Here is a 25,192-nt window from a genome sequence, read left to right on the forward strand (position 1 = left end):
AAATAAACGTTGAAAAAAAAAAATTAAAAAAAAAAAAACAAATGTTAGTTTTCTCTGGAGAGTTCAAATTTCATCATTGATAATAGATCCTACCCATTGTTTTCCTTGATGTGAGGGGCTCACCTTCATTAATCTCTGAGAAAATGTCTGTCCGACACCTAAGTCTGAAACAACATAGTTTGTCTATCATTCTTTCAAGTAAAAACGGTGTTCCTTAAAAAAAAAAAAAAAAACTGCCTAGTTAGGCTTGCAGCTCAGATAATCTCACAAATGTTTTTCGAGATAACCATCACGTACATCCCATTTTGTTACACAGAATGTTAGAAAGACGGTCCACTGGAGTCGAGACTTCGTCAAATTCCTGCTGCTTCATCAAGGACATTCTTCAGTGAAACTCTAACAGCTTTCTGTCACTGATCTATAATTTTTCTGTCTGTCCATGTGCTCATCCATCTATCTGTCTGTCTACCCATCTGTCTGTTAACCTGTGGTGGCCGTGGCGACGGCTACTTGAGTTTGGTGGCCCCGCCTGATGAAGGCACCGGTGGTTTTACCCTCTGTTGCGTCTGTTCCATCAGCGCAAATGTCAGCACAGTTGTCCAGGGATAAACCATGCAAGTTAATACATTAAATATTTCTTCTGGCAACACTTGTGTTTGTTGTCAAGCAACAAAAAAGATCTCTATGCAAAAGTCTTTGGTGGCTAGTTACTGTTGATACTGGATGAGTATAAGCGAATAGCAAGTCCAGGCATACTTCTGCAGCTGAGATATAAATTAACACAGCGTTCATGTTTGCAGCTTAATCTTTGATTCGATGAGCTACTGTTTCATTGGAAAGTAGCATACTGTAATTTCTTTTGTTAACTGCCCATTCAGCAGTGTAAGCTCTACAAGGCTATTGGGTATGTTTCTTCAACAAAGACAATAATTACCCTTCATTGTTCTTCAGTGGTTTTGTTGTTTCTTTTTGAAAATAATTGGGGGTGGGGGGTGGTTTTAGATGCACAGAAAAAAACAATACAGAGTGCCCATATACCCATCACACAGCTTCGGTGGCTTTTTAATTTCTAGTTTGAAAAAAAATGAAAACAAATTTTCAATTATTGACTTTTAAAGAAGTCATCACATCTATGTTTAAAATATTCAAATCCATTTTCTTTAAACTCTCAATGATTTGTCTCAAAATGATACTTCAATTATACTTATCTGTCATTATAATATTATCCAAATATGTTTTGTTACATAAGACACAATAAGGCATCTGTTGACATCTACAAAATTGAGGGAAAGATAGCTTCCGTGTAATTCCGTTTTTTATTTGAAGTCTGTCCAGCTTCTTTGGAATACATCCTTCCCTTCCATGAGTCAGAGAACTTCCTGATAAGTATTTTTCTCGGCATCTTTTCATATAAATGGTGCAGCTGTGGGTTGAGAAAGTGGGGCCTCCGGTCTCCCTTTTTAAGCCAATGATCCATCCTTAAATATAAGAAAATATAAGAAAAAATACTGTATAAATAAGTTTTCTTTTATTTTAGAATAAATGATTCTTAAATTTTAAAATAACAGTTTTAGTGAAAATCTTACAAATTAGAAAATTTCTTGAAAAAATTATAAAAATACTATTCCAAAAGAAAACAATAAGTCTACTTATAGTCTGTTTCCACATAAGAGCAAGGAAAGATTTGATTTTGAAATAATGACATATTGAATGATAATGAAGTTATATCAGTTATAGTAGATGTGACCAAGATAGCTAGTGAAGACACAAGGGAAGAACTGAGCACATGTTTATATCCCGAACCTTAGAAGCTTGTAGAAAGTACAAGAATACTCAAACATACATTCTGTTAGCTATCAGAGTGATATCATCACATGTCATGTAGCTCTAGAAAACTTCAGTGTATCATAAGAGAATGAAAGTAAAAAAGACAAGTATTATTACTATTAAAATAATTATATATTATTTTATATTTTATAAATTATAACATAGAAGTGTATTTTAGCTGTGAACATAGTTTAGACTTCATGGACCCCCTGAGATCTTAAGGTCTCCAAAGTTTCCCCAGACCACACTTTGAGAACCACTGGTTTACCGTTTTGTTTTGTACAATCTTTATGAGTTTGAGTATTACAATTTAATGAAAAGGGGCGTCTGGGTGGCTCAGTCAGTTAAGAGTCCGACTTTGGCTCAGGTCATGATCTCACAGTTCGTGGGTTCGAGTCCCGTGTCAGGCTCTGTGCTGACAGCTTGGAGCCTGGAGCCTTCCAATTCTGTGTCTCCCTCTCTCTGCCCCTCCCCTGCTGACACTCTGTCTGTCTCAAAAATAAATAAACATTAAAAAAAAAATTTACAGTTTACACTGACTTTGTAAAGTGGATAATAGGGTTTCTTCATCTTTTCCTAAGGACTGGAATTAGTTTTGTTTTATTTTGCCCTCTCAGCTCTTCTGCCCCCACCCCATCCACCTGGCCCAGTGATACCTGCGCAGTCTCTCCTGAGGAAATGAATCTGGTCAGGTACAAGTAGGAAGATGGCCGGTGGGTGGGTCTGCGGCTGACCTCCCCAGGTGGCTGCAGTGAACTCAGACCCAGTGACCATTTCCTGTGGTTGACTGTGACACAGAAGGGCTAGATTTTTTTTTTTTTTAAATCTTATTCCCTGCAGCATCAGTGCAGAAAGCAGAAAACCGGGTCTTATTCCTTTAAAATACAATTCATGTCATTTTCAACATACAACTCAGCATGATACTCTCTTAGATGTATTTCACCAAAACAAGGCCCTGCGTAGAAAGGCAACAGGAGGGGCGCCTGGGTGGCGCAGTCGGTTGGGCGTCTGACTTCAGCCAGGTCACGATCTCGCGGTCCGTGAGTTCGAGCCCCGCGTCGGGCTCTGGGCTGATGGCTCAGAGCCTGGAGCCTGTTTCCGATTCTGTGTCTCCCTCTCTCTCTGCCCCTCCCCCGTTCATGCTCTGTCTCTCTGTCCCAAAAATAAACGTTGAAAAAAAAAAATTAAAAAAAAAAAAAAAAGAAAGGCAACAGGTAGTAGAGCCGCATCGGTAGCTTTTATAACATCCCTGTGGGTTCTGGCATCACTAAGGGATAACTAGCATCAAGTCACTTTTTGCAGTTTCCGGGACATTGTCAGCCCTTGCTGAATGTTAGCTCTCATTACTATTGGCGTGACGATGATGATTGTCATGATCATCAATATCCCCTCCGGCGTCAGCTCCAGGCCCACCGTGCCTGGCTATGGAGAACCACGTATGCTGGTGTTTCTGCACTTGGCATTCCGTCGCTGGTTCTGGTGGCAGCGTGGGTGCCACAGAGGAGCCCTCGATAAGAATGTGGCCTCAGGTGTTTTAAAATACAGTGTATTTATAGAAAATTTGAGGTTCAGTAAGGCTAAGAGATCAGAAGACAAGTGCCTTTGAAAAGATAGTTTGTTACAGTTTCCAAAAGTCAGGGGCATGCTGCATCCTGGGGGGGGGGGGGGGGGGGGAGGGGGCGATGCCGGGAAGCCCCAGGGTCAGTCACGAGGCAGAGGGAGAGAAGGGACATGTAGCCAAGAGCTTCGATTGTGGTTTGTGCAGGAAGGAGTGAGGGAGGCAGGGTAAGCAGGTTCAGGATCCGCTAGTTTGAATAGTTTCAGTGGGCTCTGGCCTGAGGGGCTGCCCCTGGTTGTCTTGCACGTGGCCCTGGGGTCATTAGGGCAGGTGGATAATGGCCAAGAGTGTGAGAGCCTGATAACAGGAGGTAGTTGGGGTGCGGGCCCTGGATCGGTCGGCTTGCCCTTGAAAGGTGTGCTCCCGACTGAGTTTTCCACCGTCTCTGGGAACTGGCTTCTAGCCTCATCTCCCTCGAGAAGAAATGGACTCTCCCAAGTGTGAAGGAGCTCCAGGGACTTTACGTGGTCTCGAACCTTGCCTCCAAGTTAACCACTTCCTTCAGCCCACCATTGCTGCCACCTGCACTCCAGGGCCGGGATAATTACCGCCATCATCCTGCCCGGTTGTAAGATTCACACGGACCCCCTTGGTATTGATGAACGGATAAAGGCCAGAGCCTTTTGAAAGGAGCTATTGTTTAAAAACCAGAGGAAGAAACTTAGCAAATGAGAGAGCTGCTAGAGCCGTTCGGGTCCAGAGCTGCGTCGCAAAGAGGTGGGCCTCAGGCCGAGGAGCAGCATGAGCCCAGAGCACAGGCCCGACCCAGCCAGGGATGCTTCACTGTGGCCTGGGCATGGGCTGTGCAAAACGGGAGGCGGGACACAGCTGCAGCAGTGTCGGAGCCAGACTGCAGAGAACGGAGAGCCACTGAACTGTTGTGTGCCCGGGAGGGGTGTGAACAGAGCTGGGTCCTAGGAAGATTACTCTGGCACGAGCGTTCACGTTAGCTGGAGATCCATAACGCTTAGAATTACCTGACGGGCAGTATTTTCTGAGCAGTTACTACGTGTGGGACTGGGCCAAGAGCTCCACAAGCTGTTTTCCGTTTATTCTTCGTACGCCTGCTGTCAAGAAGGTTCTGTTACCAGCACTATGTACTGGACAAGAAAACTGAAGTTTAGAGAGATTCAGGAACGTGCTCGCAGTTACACGGGCAGTAACTAGCTGAAGCGAGGTTTGAACCCAAGCCCACGGACCGCCCCACGCCCCACCTCCCTGCGGCTGTGCACTTTGAGCTTGGGTGGGGAGTGACGCTAAGCTGGCCGATGGCAGGGAGATGTTGCACAGGGAGTCCCCGTGGACAGAACCCTCAGGAGTGCCAGCTACCGGGGTGTGCCATTAGGAACCGAAGGCTGGGGTGACCTTGGGAGGATGATGGTGCCTTGAACAAAAGTGGGGCACACAGGCGGGAGGTGCATATCACGTGCAGGGTAAAGCTGGATTTTAGACGGGGAGGTCCAGGGGCGCCTGGGTGCCTCAGTCCGTTAAATGTCCAACTTGGTATCTGCTCAGGTTGTGATTTTGTGGTCATGAGATCGAGCCCCGCGTCAGGCCCTATGCCGAGCGTGGAGCCTGGTTGGGATTCTCTCTGTCTCTCTCTCTCTCTCTCTCTCTCTCTCTCTCTCTCTCCCCTGCCCCTCCCCTGCTTGTGCGCGTGCTCTGTCTCTCTCTCTCTCTCTCTGAAAATAAATAAACATTTTTTTAATAGATAAATGGGGAAGTGCCTACCATGATCTAGCTAGAACAGAAAGCAGAGGGGCGTAGAACCAGTCAGTTTCTACCCAGGCTTCCCTCATGACCTTGCATTCCACAGACAAAGACATACTGTGGAGTGCTTGGGCCATGACCTCCTTTTCTTCTGCCACCCTCGTATATAACCTGTAAGACGGCTGACCCACCTGAAGCTGTACATGTCCAAAGAGCCAACGGCAAGCTGCTCTCCATGAATCATCTCTGATGGGTCGCCCGCTGTGGTCAGCATGGTTGGCATGGTGCAGATAGGCTTGTGATTCCCTGTTACCTAATTAGCAAAGAAATGTCTGTCTGTGTCTGTATTACTTGCAGGACCTTTCCATTATTTAACCAAGTCAATAAAGAAACCAGTGTTTCCCAATTAAGGCTTTCGCTTTTTTCTGGTTCTAAATCCGTTTATTTCTATAACGGCCCCTGTGCTCCCAGACCTTGGCTGGGATGAACCACCCGTCAGGCTGACTCACGGCTGCTGCCCTCATTTCCACTCTGGTTTCTATGGAAATAGACATCAGAAGGCTCAAAACAAGGTGAGGGCTCTGAGACACCTCATGATTCTGAGGCTTTTGCAAACCCTATTTGTCCGACATCTGTTTCCATGGAAACAGATGCAGAAAAGGTCAACCAGTGCTCTACAATAAGCTTCTCTTTCTCTTATCTAGTTTTGTTTTTTTACAAATAATGAAACAGTGCATGTCCTTTTCACATTATCACAGAGGTTTTTATTTTTATTTATCTTGAGAGAGAGACATCAAGATAGGGAGGGGCAGAGAGAGAGAGAGAGAGAGAGAGAGACAGAATAGCAAGCAGGCTCCGCACTATCAGCACAGAGCCGAATGCAGGGCTCAAGTCTCACAGTTCATGAGATCATGACCTGAGTGGAAATCGAAGGCCCCTAGAAATAGTGCCTTAGGGATGCCTGGCTGATTCAGTTGGTAGAACATGTGACTCTTGAACTCAGGATTGTGAGTTCAAGCCCCACGTTGGGTGTACAGCCTACTTTAAAAAAGACAACAAAAAAAAAAAGAAAAAAGAAAAAATGCTTAGTGTCTTAGGTCTGGGAATATGGAAAAAAATTGGTACATGACCCGCCATTGCTTCCAGCTTCAGAATTCAATTCAGGTGGTGACTGAGCCCCCCTCACGTGCATCACTGTGGCTTGGCTGTAAGGGCCCAGGGTCTATTTGACTCCAGTTTGAGCCCATTTGTATCTAAATTCTATCTACCACCTATGGTATATAAAGTACTGAACTGTCGACTGACTAGAACTTAAATAAAAACTTGGAATCAAAAAAAGTAGTGAATACATCTGCTCTGTAAAACATAGAAACAGAAGCAGTTTTCTGTTCTGGTGAGCAAACTGAGCCAAGGCACCACACTCAATTTTGTAAAATGGAACCATGGAACTGATGGTCATGAAGCACTTGCTGGGCGTGGAGCAAGGACAGTCAAATCTCTAGCGGGAAAAGCTGAGCAAGCTTACTGGAAATAGAAAAAAGCGAAAAATAGTGAAAGTCATCATTGTTCTGTGGGAGCCACACTACAGAGCATTAGTTACGCAATTCACTTAGCAGCTATTTTTTTTTTTTTAAGACTTTATTTTTAGGTAATCTCTACACCCAGTGTGGGGCTCGAACTCACCTGAGATCAAGAGTCACAGGCTCCACTGACTGGCCAGCCGGGCACCCCAGTGTTCTACTTTGTGGCATTTATTTTGATGCTATCTTTCGTGATTGATTCATCTTTTTTTTTTTTTAAGTTTATTTATTTTGAGACAGAGAGCGCGAGAGAGACAAGCACACAAGCCAGGGAGGAGCAAAGAGGGAGAGAATCCCAAGCAGCCTCTGCACTGTCAGCACAGATCCCAGCGCAGGGCTGGAACTCACAAACCATGAGATCATGACCTGAGCTGAGACCGAAAGTCAGACACTTAACCAACTGAGCCACCCAGGTGCCCTTTTTTTTTTTTTTCTTTTGATTCGTCTCTTTTTAGCTGCTGTTTATTTGCACTGCCTTTTATCTCCCAGTAATGAATTAACTGTAAGTGCCACCAGGGCAGGGACAGTGTTAGCTTAGCTTTGTTCTCCAGGGCACCCCTACCACCTAGCACGACACATGGCCCACAACAGGTTGGTGGACAGGGATCCACCGGGGGAGTAAGTGCTCACAGCAGACAGTTGTGCACGAATGCTGGTGGTTTTCTCTCTGCAGGGAGGTCCTCCAGGGCAGGCAGAGGCTTCTGCTTCAGGCCTTGGAGAATTTTCACAAAGTGCATATGCCTTTTAGAACCACCCAGCTCATTAGAACCCACATCTTAGCAGCCCTCCCTTCCCTCTGCTTCTGACTCTGGTTTTGAAATATATCTCAATGGAATCACACAGTATGATATACTCTGAGTCTGGCCCATTTACTCAATGTTATGTTTGTGGGTGCAGAAGTTAGGCTTTGCTGACTGATACAAAGCACCCCAAATCTTAGTGGCTTAAGAAAGCAACAGCCTTTCGCTCCCGATCCTGTGTTGGCTGGGCAGGTCCTGGGCTGCTTTCACTGGGCTCACTCCCCATGGCTTTTTCTGGCCGGAGGTCAGCTGGGCGGGAAGGTCCTCGGTGGTCTCACAGTCTGGCAGTCGGTGCTGGCAGAAGGGCGTGTCCTCCTCGTGGCCTCCCTTCCCATGAGCTCGCTGGGCACGTTCAAAGCACAGTGTCGCCAACTTCCAAGAGGCTGAAGGCAAAGCTGCCAGGCCTCATGAGGCCTTGGAACTGTCTGGGCCTCACTTTGGCCACACCCTTCTGGTTAGAGTCACAGCCAGCCCCACCTGGGGGGCTTGGGGATGCACACCCACCTCCGCCACGGAGGGCTCGCAAGGCACTGTTGCAAAGGGGAGCTTGCTGGAGTTGGGGGGTGCTGTGTGCTCAACAGTCCACCTCGGTGAGAGTCACCTCAGAAGATACCAGTAGCCTCTGTATACTAAGCAAAATAACCTTCTATAATGAAAGGAAAATAGACACAATAAACCAAGGAGTTGTGTCCAATTGAAGTTAAGAGTTTTAGCCACCTAAATTCACTTGTATTACCATCTAAACCTTACCCAACATGGGAAAATCCAACTGCCCGTTGCAATCTGAATCTGCTGCTCTGAGTTTTTAATTTCAGAAACTGAAGTTTTTCCTAACAACCAGAGAGCAGTGTTGCAAGGACTAAATGGGTACCTGTGTGTGTGAGCAGCGTGCTTGGCCCATATCGTCAGCGGTAGCCCTCTGTTTTCTCCTGCGTCCCCCAAGTTGATCACGCTCTGGGAACCGCACAGAAACAGACTTAGCGAGAATTCATCCGCTTAACATATGTTTGTCGAGTGCCTTTTGTGTGCCTGGGCCTATTCTAGATCCTTACTGATTTTTCTCTCCGTCCTAACAGAGAGAGAGGAATATAGAAATCTCGGATGATAATTCTAGATTTGCCTATGTGTCCTTCCAATTCCATCATTTTTGTGTCATCTGTTTTAGAGTTCTTATGTTTTAGGCATATATGTTTGTGATTATTGTGTCATCCCACAGGGTTCACCCCTTTATCGTTGTAAAATATCTTCTTTGTCTCTCTGAATGTCCCTAGACTGTCTTGTCTGTCTGATATTAATATAGCCACACCAGTTCTCTCCTCACTGCTTGCATGGTATCCAGCTTTTTCCATTCTTCGGCCTCCAGCTGTGTCTTTGAATTTAAAGCACTTCTCATAAGTCATAGGAATGAAAAGTACAGCATAGGGATATTGTCCATAATACTGTAATGCAGTTACCATGGCGGGCATTTCATAATGTGCATAATTGTTGAGTTACTGTGCTGCACACCTAAAACGAATTTAATATTAATACGTCAATTAAAAATCTTTAGGGGCGCCTGAAGCATGTGGCTGTTGATCTCAGGGTCGTGAGTTCAAGCCCCACATTGAGTGTAGGGATTACTTAAATATATGTTTAAAAAAAAATGTTTAGGGGCGCCTGGGTGGCTCAGTCAGTTAAGCATCCAACTCTTGGTTTTGGCTCAGGTCATGAGCTCATGGTTCGTGGGTTTGAGTTCCACCTTGGGCTCCACACTGACAGTATAGAGCCTGCTTGGATTCTCTCTCTCTCTCCTCTCTGCCCCTCTCCCCCTCTCCCCCTCTCCCCCTCTCAGAATGGATGAATAAACTTAAAAAAAAATTGTTTTAATGTTTATTTAAGAGCATGAGGGAGGGAGGGGCAGAGAGAGAGGGAGGCACAGAATCTGAAGCAGGCTCCAGGCTCTAAGCTTGTCAGCAAAGAGCCTGACGTGGGGCTCAAACTCACAAACTGTGAGATTGGGAGGGACCTGAGCCAAAGTCAGATGCTTAACCAGCTGAGCCACCCAGGTGCCCTTAAACTTTAAAAAACGTTTACTAAAAATTTTTTTCTTTAATAATAAAGTGCTTCCCTGTAGACAGGATATAGCTGTATTCTGCTTCTTTATCCAGTCTGACAATCTGCTTTGGATTGGATTGTTTATTTAGTGCATCCATGAACACTTAAAACAGTTTTATTGAGGTATAATTTACATACCATAAAATTCATCTTGGGGCGCCTGGGTGGCACAGTCAATTGAGCTCAGTCAGTTGACTCTTGATTTTGTCAAGAGATCAGGTCATGATCTCACGTTTTCTGAGTTTGAGCCCCACATCAGGCTCTGCACTGACAGCACAGTGCCTGCTTAGGATTCTCTCTCTCCTTCTCTCTCTGCCCCTCCCCTGCTCATTCACGCACGTGCCCCCCCCCGTCTCTGTCTCTCTCTCTCAAAATAAACTTTAAAAAATCCATCTCTTCTAAGTGTACAACTGAATGATTTTTAGTAAATTTACAGAGTTGCACTACTGTCCCCACAATTCAATTCTAGAATGTTTCCATCACCCCCAAAGGAATTCCTGTCCACCTTCCCCTTCCCCCCAAGTCCCAAGTAATTACTGATCTGCTTTCTGTCTGTATAGATTTGCCTTTTCTTTTCCTTTCTTTTTTTTTTGAGAGAGAGAGAGAGAGCGAACTGGGGAGGGGCAGAAGGAGAGAAGAAGAGAATCTTAAGCAGGCTTCATGCCCAGCATAGAGCCTGACATGGGGCTCAATCCCATGACCCTGGTATCATGACCTGACCCAAAGTCAAGAGTTGGACACTCAACCAACTGAGCCCCCAGACACCCCTAGATTTGCCTTTTCTGGACATTTCAATAGCAGGTCGTCTTTTGCATCTGGTGGCCTTCATGGAGAATGCTTTTGAGGTTTAACCCTGGTATAGAGCACAGCAGCACCTCACTCCTTTCTGTGGCTGACTAGAATTCCATCAGATGGAGACACCACCTTTGTCGTTTGTCCATTCACTGGTTGATAGACATTTGCATTGTCTCCACTTTTTTAGCTCTGGTAAGTAACGTCGCAACGGACATTCGTGTACCAGTCTTCGTGTGGGCTGATGTTTTCACTTCTCGTGGGTAACCACTCAGGAGTGGAATCCCTGGGTCATATGGCAAATTTATGTTCACCCTTTGAGACAATGGACAGACCGGCTTTCCAAAGTGGCTGTACCCACTGTTACGTTCCCCCCACCCCCCGCCCCCCAGCGGTGTTCAGGGTTCCAGTCTCTCCGCATCCTGCCCGATAGCATTGTCTGTTGTTTTAGTCATGGCCATCCTAGTGGCTGTGAACTGATATTACAGTGTGTTTTTAATGTGTGTTTTCCTAACAACGAATGACGTTGAGCATCTTTGCGTGTCCTTGCCAGCTACATTAGTTGGCTAGGGCTACTGTAACAAAGTACCACTAACTAGGTGATACGTATTGTCTCATAGTTCTGGAGCCTGGGAGTCCCGAGCTAAGGTGTCAGCAGGGCTGTGCTCCCTCAGGGGTCTAGGGGAGATTCTGTTCCGTGCCTTTGTCTCAGCTCCTGGTGCTTCTGGAAGTCCTGGGCGGTCCTCGGCTTGAAGCTGCGCACCTCCAATCACTGCTCCCCTTGTCGTGTGGCCTTCGTATCTACTGTGTCTCTTAGTATCTACTGTGTCTCCGCATCATCATATAGGATTAAGGGCCCACCCTACTCCAGTATGACGTCATCTTGACTAATGACATCTGCAGCCACCCTATTTCGAATTAAGATCACCTTCCGAGTGTCTTGAGAAGCTGGAACTGGTGTACTGAATGAAGGATCTACAGACTGGCCTTCTGAATGAGGGGACACGAGCCACGCACAGGCAGCTCCCTCAGCATCCGAGCTCCCGCTTTGGGGAGGTGAGACCACAGGGTTGTTTTGCTTGAAGGCACAGTTTTAATACACCCACACCAAGCAAGTAGAGTGACAAGATTTATTCCTTACAGATCCCAGAAATTGAGGGGGTTGGACAGTGAGCCAGGGGAACAGCTCCCCTTCCCAGGTTGCAAGCAGACGGGATAGAGAGCAGGCCGGTCAGCACCTGCTACTTGCAAGGTGGTTGGAGCAGAGGTCACTAACTTTCCTCCGACTTCACTCTAAGTGGTTGAGTGGTCATTTTAAAAGGTGCCTGGGAGGGGTGCCTGGGTGGTTCGGTAGGTTAAGTGTCTGACTTAGGCTTAGGTCATGATCTCACAGCTCATGGACCCGAGCCCCGTGTCAGGCTCTGTGCTGACAGCTCAATCTGCTTCAGATTCTGTCTCCCTCTCTCTCTGCCCCTTCCCCACTCACGTACTTTCTCTCTCTCTCTCTCTCTTTCTCTCTCAAATATAAATAAACATTTAAAAAAATTTTTAAAGTACCTAGTAAAAGCGAAGCAGGAATTTATGGCAAGAATCCTAAACTCAAGTCCTTAACTAAATGTCCAGACTCTGGGTGTGAGTAAGGTTATTATACTATAAGATGTTCAGGCAACAGCTCACTAAAACAAACGTTTTTCTCATCACACTGAGGTAGTGGGGGTTAGGACTTCCACATATCTTTTGGGGATACACAATTCAACCCATAATAGTAGACATTTGTATGTTATCATAAGTGAAGTATCTATTCAAATATTTTGCCCATTTTTAAAAACTGGGTCGTTTGTCTTATTATTGAGCTGTGAGAATTCTTTATATATTCTAGATACAAGTCCTTTTTCTGATACACGATTTACAAATATTTTCTCCCAACACGTGGCTTGTCTTTTCATTTTATTTTATTAAGTTTTTTATTTTAATTCCAGTATTGTTAACATACAGTGTTCTGTTAAGACTGGTGTCCTGTCTTGTCTTTTTATCTTAATAAAGCTGAATTTATCTTTTTTTTTTTTTTTTTTTTTTTTTTTTATGGTCTGTGCTTTTATGGTTGCATCTAGGGCCTCTGCCCCACCCAGAGTTTATCAACCTTGGTACTATTGACATAGGGAGAGGTAGCTTTGTTGTGGAGACCGTCCTGTGTTATATGGGACATTTCACAGCATCCCTGGCCTCTACCCCTTGGATGCCAGTATTATCTACCCCACTCCAGAGTTATGACAACCAAGAATGTTTCCAGACATTGCTAAATGTTCCCTGGGAGGGAACAAGATCACACCTAGGTGAAAACCATTGGCCTAAACCAACACTGCAAAGATTTTCTCCTGTGTTTCCCTCTAAGAGTTTTGTAACTTTAGCTCGTACATTTATTTTTTTTTTTAATTTTTTTTTTAACGTTTATTTATTTTTGAGACAGAGAGAGACAGAGCATGAATGGGGGAGGGTCAGAGAGAAGGAGACACAGAATCCGAAACAGGCTCCAGGCTCTGAGCTGTCAGCACAGAGCCCGACGCGGGTCTCGAACTCACAGACCGTGAGATCATGACCTGAGCCGAAGTCGGCCGCCTAACCGACTGAGCCACCCAGCACCCCTAGCTTGTACATTTAGACCCAGGACCGTTCTTGGTTCATTGTTATGTTTGGTGTGAGGTAAAGATCTAAATTTCTCTTTTTGCCCATGAGTACTCAGTTGGCCCAGTACCATTTGTTGAAAAGACTATGCTTTGACCCATTGAATTACTTTGTCAAAATTGTACCTCTGTAAAAAAGAATTGATTGGCATAAATGTAAGCATTTATTTCTGGACTCCCGTTTCTGTTGGCTTGATGTATAGGTCTGTCTCTGTTGCTGGTACCACATGATTTTAGTTGCTGGGGCTTTATAGTAGGTTTTGAAATATGAGTCCTCCAACTTTGTTCATTTTCAAAAAAAACTTTTAAATAAATTTGTTTAGTGTTCATTCATATTTCATGTAATTATCTAATTGGGTTTAATCCTGCTATCTGCAGTTTTCTATTTATGTCATCCTTTTATTCCTCTGTTCTCACTTTCTTTACATGCATTGCCTTTTTTTTTTTAATTTTTTCTAATGTTTTTATTTATTTTTGAGACAGAGAGAGACAGAGCATGAGCGGGGAAGGGGCAGAGAGAGAGGGAGACACAGAATCTGAAGCAGGCTCCAGGCTCTGAGCCATCAGCACAGAGCCTGATGCGGGGCTTGAACTCACAGACTATGAGATCATGACCTGAGCTGAAGTCGGACGCTTAACCAACTGAGCCACCCAGGCGCCCCTGCATTGCCTTTTGTACTAAACAAATATTTGGGGGGCACCTGGGTGGCTCAGTTGAGCGTCTGACTTCGGCTCAGGACATGATCTCATGGTTCGTGGGTTCCAGCCCCGCGTCAGACTCTGTGCTGACAGCTCGGAGCCTGGAGCCTGCTTCGGATTCCGGGTCTCCCCTCTCTCTGCCCCTCCCCTGGTCATGCTCTGTCTCTCTCACTCTCAAAAATAAATAAACATTAAAAAAATTTTTTTTAAACAGGTATTTCTTAGTATACCATTTTAATGACTCTCTTGGCTTTTCGGCTGTATTTGCCTTTTTCCTTTTAAGTTGGTTCTAGGAATTGCAGTGTGCATATGTTACTTACCACAGTTGACTTCTGGTCAATACTGATCTGTTTCTGGTAAAAGAGGAGAATTCGCACTAGTATGGCTCCATTTCTGTTCCTCTTTTGTGCTCTGTTGCCATATATACTACATCTATATTTATTATTGACCCTGTGTTGTAACTCTTCGCTTTAAATAGTCATACGTCTTTGAAAGAAATACGGGGAAAGAATGTATCTGTGTCTCCACCCACATGTTTACCATTTCCAGAGCGCTTCATTTTCTCCTGTGTGAAGTTACCATCTCATGTTAGTTCCCTTTCGCCGGAAGCACTGCCTTTAAGCGTTTCCGGTAATTCAGGCCTGTGGACGACAAATTCTCTGTTTTTTAATATCTGGAATTGTCTTTATGTCACCTTCATCTTTGAAGGCCCATTTCCCTGGATATAGATCTCTTGGCCAACAGGCTTTTCTCTGTCACTTGGAATATGCCAGTGCTTTGTCTTCCGCCTTCCAGTGTCGCTGAGGAAAAGCCGGCTGTTTTTTCACCTTGTCACTTTTCATCGTTTCCCTCCACCTGATGAGTTCTTTTTTCCCCAGTTCCTTGAGATTTTGTTTTCAATTTTGGCTCCCAGCAATTTGATTGTGATGTGTCTAGGTGTGCTTTTCCTTGCACGTATCCTTGTTCGGGTCCACTGAGCTTCTTGGGTCCATAAATCATCGCCTTCCGCCAAATTTGGGGAGTGTTCGGCCATTATTTATTCAAGTATTTTTTCTGCCCCTTTCTCTCCTCTCCTTCTGGAAATCCGATTACACATACAGTGGAATATGTGATATTATCTGACAGATCCCTGAGGCTTTCTTCATTTTTCTTCAGTGTCTTTTCTCTCTGTTCTTTGAGCCAGATAGTTCTATTGGTCCATCTTCCAGTTAAGGGATTTTTCTGCCGTCTCCTATCTGATGCTGAGCCCATCCACTGCGTTTTTCATTTCAGTTACCGTATTTTCAGTTCTAGGATTCTATTTGGTCCATTCCCCAGTCAAGATTTTCTGGGTTTTTTCACTCATTTTCAGTATATTTGCCTTTTTACTCTTGGGCATGTTTTTCTTTAATTCTTCAAACGTTTTCATGATAGCTGCTTTAGAGTCCTTGTCCGCAAAGTCCAACATCTGAGCCTACTCAAAGTTAGTTCTCTTGGCTACTTTATTTGTCCTGAGAACTGGCCACACTTTTCTCTGTCTTCACCATGTCTAGTAATGACCTTGGCTGAAAATGAGACATTCTAGATAATATGTGCTGGTGATTGCAGATTATGTTTTGTTCTCCTGAGTATTGTTGTCTTGCTTGTTTTAGTAAACAGTTAACCTGCCTGGTCTCTGGCTGTGCAATCTCTCTGCCCGGTGGTCTGCAACCAGTGGCCTCTCCGTGTATTATGTCCCCACTCTGGAGGGCTCCCTGCATAGTCTGTCGGCCAGTCAGAGATGATGTTTATGTGCCTGAAGTCAGGAGGATTTCCACCTGCTGCCACTTGAACTATGTATAGGTTGAGGAACACATTTAAAAGCGCAGAAAATTTGTAACTTCACCCAAGCTTTTAATTTTCACTGCCCCGCTGCCCCTGGGGCTTTCTGCCTGTATTTGTAGTTTAGCAGTGAGTCAGAGATGCATGGAGATTTTATTATCTCAGTCTTTCTGCAGCTTCCTTGCTTCGAGATATCCCCCCTTAGCTTCTTGGCTGCTCTGTTACTTGTTACCGAGTCCACACCTTCAGCTGGTAAAGCTGTGGGTTTTCACTGCCTGAAATAGATGGGAACTCCCCAGGCCAGTGGACCATAGATGTGCCTTTCTCGCCGGGCTGCAGGAGTGCCTCCCCAGGGAGCAAACACTTCTCGGGTTGCTGTCTGCCACTGGTCATCTTCCAGAGTTCTGAAATGAGGGCTTTTAATAAATTTGTCACATTTTGCACTTGGTTTCTGTAGAGGGGAGTTGCCTGGCCTACTCGCTCCTATTACCAGATGCCTTCAGGCACTATTGTGGGCCCTGGGGATACAGCAGTGAGCAAAATAGATACTCCGTCGGGAGAAAGCAGACCTTCAACAGATGAGCAGCCAGAACTATAATATGTCGCATGACAGTGCCTTGAAGAACAGTCAAGTGGAAGGGCACCAGGGAGCAAGCCCCATGACCGTAGGGACAGCAGAGGTCAAGGTTCTGAGATAGAAGCATACTTGGGTGTTCTAGGAACCAGGAGAAACGGAGAGGGAATAGGCTTTGGGGCAGAGAAGATAGCAGTGGTCCGATCACCACGGGCTTTGAGAAGGACATAAGCTTAATTTATTCTGAGAGGAAGGAAGCTGTTAGAAGATATTTTGTGAGAAGTCCCATTATCACTCCTCTTGCATTAAGTGCAAAGAGTGCCCATTTACTGCTTCGAAGTGAGAAATAAAACTGCCGAGTGAATTCAGTAAGTCATTGACGGGGCTTGACTTTCGTGCACTTGGACTCAGCTTTGAGGCACTGAGTTCTGGGCTGAGGATGCATTCTGGCTTAAAAAATCATCACCCATCTTGGAACCGGGGACCCTTGTTGGGTCCTGACTCCGCCACGTACAAGAGTCGGTTTCTCTAAGTGGGCCAGTTGCTGGCTGTCCTAAACAAGAGCTGCGCTCAAGCCAGGGTCTAACCCATGTGACACATAGTCGGTAAGATGGTCTACGTCGTATGTGAGCGCTGACAAACCGTGAGGGTAGCAAACCGCCTGCTTATCCAGGCACCCAGACTCTTCGAACTGCAAGGTGACCTGTGGTTGCTCCTTTTCACTCATACTCTGTCATCATCTTCCAGAAACTGTAGCTCATCGTTCTGAAAGTCACTTTCATCTTCCTGTTCATTTCCTCTTGTCCACATCCTTGCTTAAACCTCATCCCTGTGCCTTGCTGATTGCTCAGCCCCGTCTCTTTCCTTCCCAGCCTGCATGTGGCCGCCAGACCATCTTCCTACAGCAGGGCTTGGGGCATGCAGGGACACGAGCACTTGATTTCAAATCGGGGAACATTTTAATCTTTCCAGAAAGTACAGAAAATAATATAACAGACAGCTGTGGCTCTATCCCTTCATCCGGCCCCACCCCCACCCCGCCCTCCCTTTCTCCCAAGAATCAACCACTGGCCTGAAGTTGGCGTATACAATTCCACGGAGGATTCTGTGCTTTTATAATATTGTTCTGTTTCCGTAAACAAATACGCCGTTGTTTCACGGGTTTTAATTTCACGTAAATGGCTTGGTACTCTATGAATCATTTACCAACTTGCTTTTTCCACGTAATGTTATGTGTTAAGAGATTTATCCGTCCCAATACGTGCTGCCCTGGTTCATCGATTTAACTGCTGGGTGGCATTCCATTGGATGCTTTTATCCATTCTTTTCTGAGAGACAGCACGTTGTTCCTGTGTTTTCCACAGTGCAGCGAGGAGCTTCTTCACACATGCCAATGCTTCTCTGAAGCACGCACCTGGGCCTCGGCTTGCTGCGTTACAGGGTGTAAGAGTCTCACCTTCACCAGACCCCACCACACTGCTCTCCAGAATGGCTGAACCCATTTACACGTTTACATGCTCCCTTTTAAAAAATACTTCTGGGGGCGCCTGGCTGGCTTGGTCAGTGGAGCATGTGACTCTTGACCTCTGGGTTGTAAGTTTGAGCCCCATGTTGAGTATAAAGATGATCTTAAAAAAATAAAATCTTGGGGCACCTGGGTGGCCCAGTTGGTTAAGTGTCTGACTCTTAATATTGGCTCAGGTCATGATCTCATGGTTTGTGGGTTCAAGCCCTGCTGTCAGTGTGGAACCTGCTTGAGATTCTCTGTCTCCCCCTCTCTCTGTGCCTCTCCCACACATGCACACTGTGCTGTCTCTCTCTCTCTATCTCTCTCTCTCTCTCTCTCTCTCAATAAATAAACTTAAAAAAATTAATAAAATCTTTAAAAAAAAAACCATTTCTATGTTCCCCATTACCTAATAAAATGCTAACAGTGGCATTCAAAGCCCTACTCAATGAGACCCCAGTCTACCTTTATCTTTTCTTTCACTACTAGGTTTATTTCTTCACCTATAAAAAATAAGGATAAATCATCATTGTGGAACTGTTGTGAGATTAATGAGTTAATCTGTGGCACATAATGGACACACACGAAACTGATAGTGCCCTTTTCTTCTTTTCTGTCCAGACAGAATCCTCGTGCTCCTCCTTCTGGAGCTATGCAGAGTAAATCTAATCCAGAAAAGCCGGGGGGCGGCAGGTGGGGGGTTGTTAACGCCAAGGCTAGGACACCATCTTGCTCCCTGATAGATAGCTCTTTGGCAGGTCACTTTATTGTTGCAGCTCACTGGGGTCTTGGGTCAGATTCTTGTCTCGTGTCATTGTGCTACCCGTATCCTCATTGCAAGTCCAAGGTGACAGGGAACTGGCAGGGCCAGGCACAGAAGCCTCTCCGTACTCCCCCAGACGCCCTAGGAAATGACAGATGCTTACTGACTATGGGACAGTGACTGGCTAAATCTGAATAAGAAGGAAGTGGTTCAAGAATCAGACTGCCTGGGTTTGAGCCCTGCCCCACCACTTACCAGCTGTGTGGCCTTGGGCAAGTTGGTTAACCTCTCTAGGCTTGGGGCACCTGGGCGGCTCAGTCGGGTTATGATCTCTCTCTCAGCTTATCTCACAGCTCATTGTCCTTATCTATAAAGTAGGAATATAAATACCCACTTCATCAGGTGGTTGCAAGGATCCAATGACATAATCCCAGCAAGACGCTAGCACAGACTCGATGCGTGTTAGCTGGTTTTAACATTAACATCGTAATCCAGAGGCAGGCCGGATTGGAGCGGTCCAGAATCTTCCAGGGCAGGGGCTCCTCACATGTAGCCCGGCCAGAGCTAGAACTGAGGCCACTGAATGGGTGGCCCCGGGTGGAGCTGGGGGTGGAGAGCAAGGAGGAGAGAAGTTGGGCCCCCTCGGTGGGTAGACAGGGGAAGGAGCCTGTTGCCAGTGCAGACTTCCAGTAACAGCGGGCCTGGGAGGTTTTTCCTGAAAAACGGAACGAGTTCAGATTCCTACCTTGCCCTCTGTCCCCACCCCACCCTGGGCACTTGAGAAACACTGACGGAGTCTTACTTTTCAAATCTCCTTCGTCTAGATTCTACGAGGACTTTGAGGTTCATCTAAGTGTTCAGAACATGTGTGGTTTCTTGAATAATAGTTTTTCCTTATGACATTCTTGCTGACACATGAGAAAATATCTTCATTATGTCAGGGGCGTGGTTTTCACTTCTGGGGTGGGGGTTTCTTGTTGCTGAGCCCTACCCCTGCTCACTCCCATTCGGGGGCACACCCAGGCTTGGTCCCAGGGTCTGTTGCTCCCCTGAGCCCCCCACCTCCTGAGCATACTCATGGAACCCCTGTTCAGAAGGAACTACGATTCGGGTTGCCCGAGTCCACTTGTCTGTATAAGGCATGGTCTCTGGACCCTGCTGTGCTGTCGGCTCCTGTCTTTGACTTCCAGGCCTGCGGAGCCTCCCAGTCTCTTCCGATGCTGTGTGCTACGTATTGTAATAAGCTCCCTTTTCACAGAGCAGCTATGCCCCCTTCTCCGTGTTTCTTGCTATTTTCACTTAGACTTCAGAGAGAGTTTAAGCAAGCAACTTGAGCAGCTAAAGCAATGGATTAAAAGAATCAGGGAGGGGCACCTGGTGGCTCAGTGGGTTGAGCATCCGATTCTTGGTTTCGGCTCAGGTCATGATCTCGCTTGGGAGATCAAGCTCCACATTGGGCTCTGTGCTAACAATGCAGAGCCTGCTTGGGATTCTTTGTCTGTTCCCCCCTCCCTCTCTCAAAATAAATAAACTTCAAAAAAAATGTATATATATATATATATGTATATGTATATGTATATGTATATGTATATACATGAATCAGGGAAGTAAAGGGTGTTGGGTTTTCTCTGGTTTCTATCATGTGGTCACTTGTGAACTGAGCTGGTGGTTAGACCAGCTGTCTGCACCCCGGGATGCGTTCATTCTGTGAATGAGGAAGTTGCTTCTAGAACAACTTCTCAACATCACGATGAGTCCTCCAGGATCCAGGGCCCACCTGCGTCCACAGTCCCGGGCACACACTCAGAGCTGCAGAAATGGGAAGGGTCCATGGCGTTGGGGAAAATATGTTCATTATACTGCCCGCCAGCTCACCTCGATCCACCCTTTCTCTCCCACGTGGAGTGATTTTCCCTTATTTTCACAAAGAATGAGATTTGCAATTCAGTGTTCTGAGAAGGTGTCTCAAATTTAAACTGCTGGTAGAAGTCTTGTAATTATTTCAAGTGGAAAACACACTTGATACTTTCACTTGTCATACGTAAAACCACTTGAATACATTCTGCTCTCCGCATTATATCTGGAAGAATCTGAGTTTTCAAATGCATTTAGTGGTCCACCTTAGTTTTGTTTTCAGGCCAGTTGCTCAGAATCTGGTTTGTCTGGAGTATTATGTATCTAAAGCCTCCAGTTAAGAATCTGGTAGTGTCATAAGATCACCAAGCTGCTACGGGGAAGCTTCGTATTAGAACATCTAAATTCATCTCAGCTCAAGTGCCTTTTTTATGAGGCATTCTTCATTTCTGGAAGTAATCAGTTATCCCTGATCTGCACCTTTAGTAATCTGATGCATTCCGCTCAAGTACATAAAGACCAGTAATTTTAGTAAAATTCCTCCCAACAATGGTATTTAAAACCCATCCTCATGAGGCATCTATTCTTGAAGCATTTCCTTATCCATCAGCTCCTTGCTTCGCAAAGTAGATTTCAAAATATGTTTAATTTGGAATTCACAAGCAGCTGGGGAAAGTTAGCAGCGCGGCTGGTGCCGTTTTCACGGGGTGCCTTCCGGCCCCGGGGCGCCGCCACGCTCAGCCCCTCGCGCCGGATCGCGGAGAATAAAATTCTTCCCATCTAAACTGGGGAAAGCTAATGGAAAGGAGTTGCTTCCCTCCCCGGTAGACCACATACACTCTAATTATCACGGAATGTCTCCCGGGTTTGTCCGTTGCAGAAAGTGCTTAGACATCCTCAGTGGTTTCAATCTGCTTGGCACCCACTGAGAAAGTAGAGCAAGGGCCCCGCTATCAGCAAGCATCGTTTCTGGTAGGCTCTCTGCTTACATTTCCCACCGCATCCAGTGCTTCCCTCTGCCTCCCCAAATCTCCCTCTGCACATAGTTTCCCAAGTGCTGCCACAAACGGATTGAATAGCACTGAATTAAGCTCTTGCTTCTCTTTGTTAACTTGCATTTTCCAACCCAACTGGTACAGCTCATTTTACGTGCGCTCTTTACATTTCAGAAGTCCTAACGTGCCTCTGCTTCCTTTTCACTGATGGTAGTGTTTCTTAGGAAAACCAGGGCTGTTACTTGTCTCTATCTGTACAGTACATGGCTTTTCAAAACCGGAGAACTTAAGAAATGTCCTCAGTCTGTAAGTCGTGATTTTCAGGGAGGCAGCCAGATGATCTCATCTGACGAATGGAGAAACTGAGACACGCCGACAAGAATCGTGTCTTTACGAATTCACAGCCTCAGTACGCTTTCTTAACCAAGAACTATCAATTTAGTCATGATTGCCATGTCTGTTTTCCTGCCTTTGTGCATTTTACACTAACCTAATATTCTTGGTGCTTCCCTACCACATGCACCAGAGGAAGCAAATTCTCCAGGCCGACTCTGGAGCCCAGGTTCTCTCTCTGGCCCCGCACTCACATGTCACACTGTGGTTCGAGTTAACTTCCACTGAACGGTTTTATATATTAGAGACCAAATGCAGAAATTGCCCTGTGTTTCTAGAGATTGGGGAGGGCCTATCAGTTGTCAATGAATTTAACTATAAAGTAGTTGTGATGAAAAAAAATAATAATAACCCAGCTTCAACTTGTTTTAACTAAAAAAAGAAAATTGAATACATATTTCAATGTATTTTTTTTAAGTTTTTTAAATTTATTTTTGACAGAGACAGTGTGCGAGCATGAGCTGAGGAGGGTCAGAGAGAGGGGGAGACACAGAATCTGAAACAGGCTCCAGACTCCAGGCTCCATGCTGTCAGCACAGAGCCTGATGCAGGGCTCGAACTCATGAACTGTGAGATCATGACGTGGGCCGAAGTCGGACGCTCCACCGACTGAGCCACCCAGGCACCCTTCGGTGACTCTCTTACTAGCAAGTTTAACTTGTGCTGAGAGTGTGTGTGCTTGTGTGTGTGTGTGTGTGTGTGTGTGTGTGTGTGTGCGCGCGCAGCACGCGCAGGTTGATTTGCAAGGGAGTGTCTTACATAGGTACTTGTCCAGGGGAAAGAAACACCCTTGCTTGCACGGGCTGAGGTTAGCCATCGACCACTGATTTTTCATCGAAATGGAATGTGGACGTTTGTGTTGTTTCCTAACGTTTCATATTCCGCCCTGGCAGGGGAGCGGTGTATCACCCGTACCTCCGTGAAACTGTGATTCATATGACCTCTTCCAGCCAGTGCCTGCAAGGCTTCGGTCCCTGGAAACGGGATGAAATACTACTCCACTGCCCGGAGCTCCCTGCCACTCGACCCTGACCACAGGGCCATTTTCCTGAAATAATCCTGTAATGTACACACTGTTCGATCGCTAAGATGTTGGCATTTTAGTAAACCAAACTCTAAGCCACGGCGGCACTGTAACTCTCACCTCGCTGTCCCAGAGCTGACCTCAGGCAGGGCCTCACAGATAGCATTTCCTTTAAGGACGCCAAGTAAAATTTCAGGATAGTGGGTGTACTAGCGCTGGGCCGAGGTGCCGACTCAGGCGAGGCAGCAGGAGGAGAAGGCAGTTGCCCCATGGAGAGGAGTCAGGACTGGGGGTGAGGTTGCTCTTGAAGGTGGTGGTTCTAGGGAGGACAGGAGTGCACTTTCTGTTTGGGATTAGACGGGACAGGAAGGAGAAGGATGGGACCGAGGGCTCCGGAATGCCGCTGCGCCCTGCCCTTCGCTCTCTGCCCCATTGAGCTCCCTTTCAGCCAGGCGTGGGGACCCTCGGGCCTCAGAAGACCCAGGCAATCCAGCCTCAGCTTCCTCAGAAACAGGCTTCTCTGCAGGGCCCCAGGGGGCGGAGTCCCAAAGATCTGGGCAGAGAGGGGCTGCCCCCAGCTTAAAGTTGAGACTCCTGGCCTCCAGGCCAGCCTGTCACTGCGGACTGGTCACTTCTCTCAGGCTCAGGGTCCACACTAGACACAATAGGTGTAGTAAAAGTAATCCAGACAGAGTCACTGTGAGAGCTTCAGATGTGAAGTGCCATGGAAATAAATGCAAGGTGGGTTCTTCAATGGTGCTGTGGTACGAGGGCATCGCAGAGATGCTGTCGTATGTAAGCTGGCGGGGGAGTGTCTGCTCAGCTGCCCAGGCCACAAGTAAGACAATGCTGATTGTTAGAGAAGGCTCTGTGCCTTTAGGGACCACCTAGAATAAGTCAAACCCCCTTTTCTTAAGACAGCCTGCCCTAGGTGACGTTATCTAGTGATGGCAGATGGCCCTGTCCATCTGCGTGCTAAAGAGAACTGAGAGAGATGGCCTATCCCCCCAGCAACAGCCCTGCCTGGAGGCTGCCCTCACGGGAAGGTGAGCCCTCAGATCCCTTGAAACCTGACTCAGATAAATCAAATTCACAAGAGACCAGGGCACCCAGAATGACCAGATATTGGTTTGAAAATAAGGACCGGCCACACATGTTTGCAGAATGGAGCTCTTTCTTCTTTTTGGCAAGTTCAGAGGAGCCAAATTACAGGTTGTTGAGTGGGCAAGGAATCGGGGGAAGATTGATTAGAGATGATCTCAGGGACCGTTGTCACCAGGCCTGGGGCATCCCTACGCCCCAAGGCTGGACCAGCACTTGACTGCCAGCTTCCTCAGGGTCCCATCCTCCCTTTTCTCACTTCCATCGCCACCCAGCCCCCTTCATAGACACATTCCTTCCTTAGTCCCTGCCAGGTGAAGGTCTGGTCTGTTTTGGGTTGATCTCATTGCTGGTCCCCCCACTACCCAGTTCCATCCAGTGGTAACATCTGGCAAAACCATAGTATATCACCACAGCCAGGATTTTACCACTGAGACACTCAAGACCCAGAGGATCTCCATGACCACCAAGGTCCCTTTTACAGCCACCCCTACTTCCCTCCCACCCCCTGTCCTCCATGACCCCTGGCAACCAGTAATCTGTTCTCCAGTCCCACAGTTTTGTCATTTCAAGAATGTCACGTAGACAGAATCATATAGTTTATAACCACGAGGACTGGTTTGTTTCACACGACGTAGCTCACTGGAGAGTCATCCAGGTTTGTGTGTGTCAGTAATTCCTGGTGTGGGTGTGCTGCGGTTTGTCTCATCGTCCTCCTATGGGGACATCTGTCATTCTGTTTTGAGTTATTACAAGAAAGCTGTTACGCGCATTCATGTAGAGTATTGTATGACCATGAGTTTCCCTTTCTCTGGGATAAATGCCTGAGAGTGTAATTGCTTGGTCGTATGTAGTTGTGTGTTTAGCTTTGAAAGAGACTGCCAGATCTTCCCAGAGTGGCTGGACAAGTTTGTGTTCCCACCAGCAGTGTATGAGGGATCCAGTTTCTCTGCATCCTCTCCAGCATTTTTTTTTTTTAATACGTTTATTTATTTCGAGAGAGAAAGAGAGCAGGGGAGGGGCGGAGAGAGGGAGAGAGAATCCCAAGCAGGCTCCATGCTCTTAGTGCAGAGCCAGAAGCGGAGATCCAACCCATAAACCATGAGATCATGACCTGAGCCAAAATTAAGAGTCAGAAGCTTAACCGACTGAGCCGCCCAGGCGCCCCCTCACCAGCATTTCTCATGTTAGCCATTCTGACAGATGAAGAGTGCCATCTCATTGAGGTTTTAATTTACATTTTCCTGATGCCTAATGATGTTGAATATTTGTAGGTGCTTATCTGCCACCCATAGATCCTCTTTGGTCTCTTCATGTCTTTTGCCCATTTTCTAATTGGATTGTTTGGGTTTTTCCTGTTGAGTGTTGGGAGTTTCTGGT

General features: G+C 46.2%; 1 protein-coding gene across 13 annotated transcripts in view; it reads left to right on the forward strand.

Moving 5' to 3' along the window:
• The window catches only part of ARMC9 (armadillo repeat containing 9), a 150,950-nt gene that overhangs the window by 88,731 nt on the left and 37,027 nt on the right, over positions 1–25,192 (forward strand). Inside the window, exon 20 of one of the 13 annotated variants that reach the window (XM_086719919.1) lies at positions 17,540–17,850. The exons of 9 other annotated variants lie outside the window; for them this stretch is intronic. In XM_086719919.1, coding sequence (XP_086576045.1) covers positions 17,540–17,671 — 132 coding nt within the window. In that variant the 3' untranslated portion in view covers positions 17,672–17,850. Of the gene's footprint in view, positions 1–316; positions 946–5,261; positions 5,960–11,324; positions 11,649–17,539; positions 17,851–25,192 lie in introns of those variants that run through there. 3 more of the 13 variants (XM_086719921.1, XM_086719922.1, XM_086719920.1) reach the window with 3 other exon arrangements.

Source organism: Puma concolor, chromosome C1, assembly GCF_028749965.1.
Source record: "Puma concolor isolate L17-30 chromosome C1, mPumCon1.1.hap2, whole genome shotgun sequence".
Classification (NCBI taxonomy): Eukaryota; Metazoa; Chordata; class Mammalia; order Carnivora; family Felidae; genus Puma; species Puma concolor.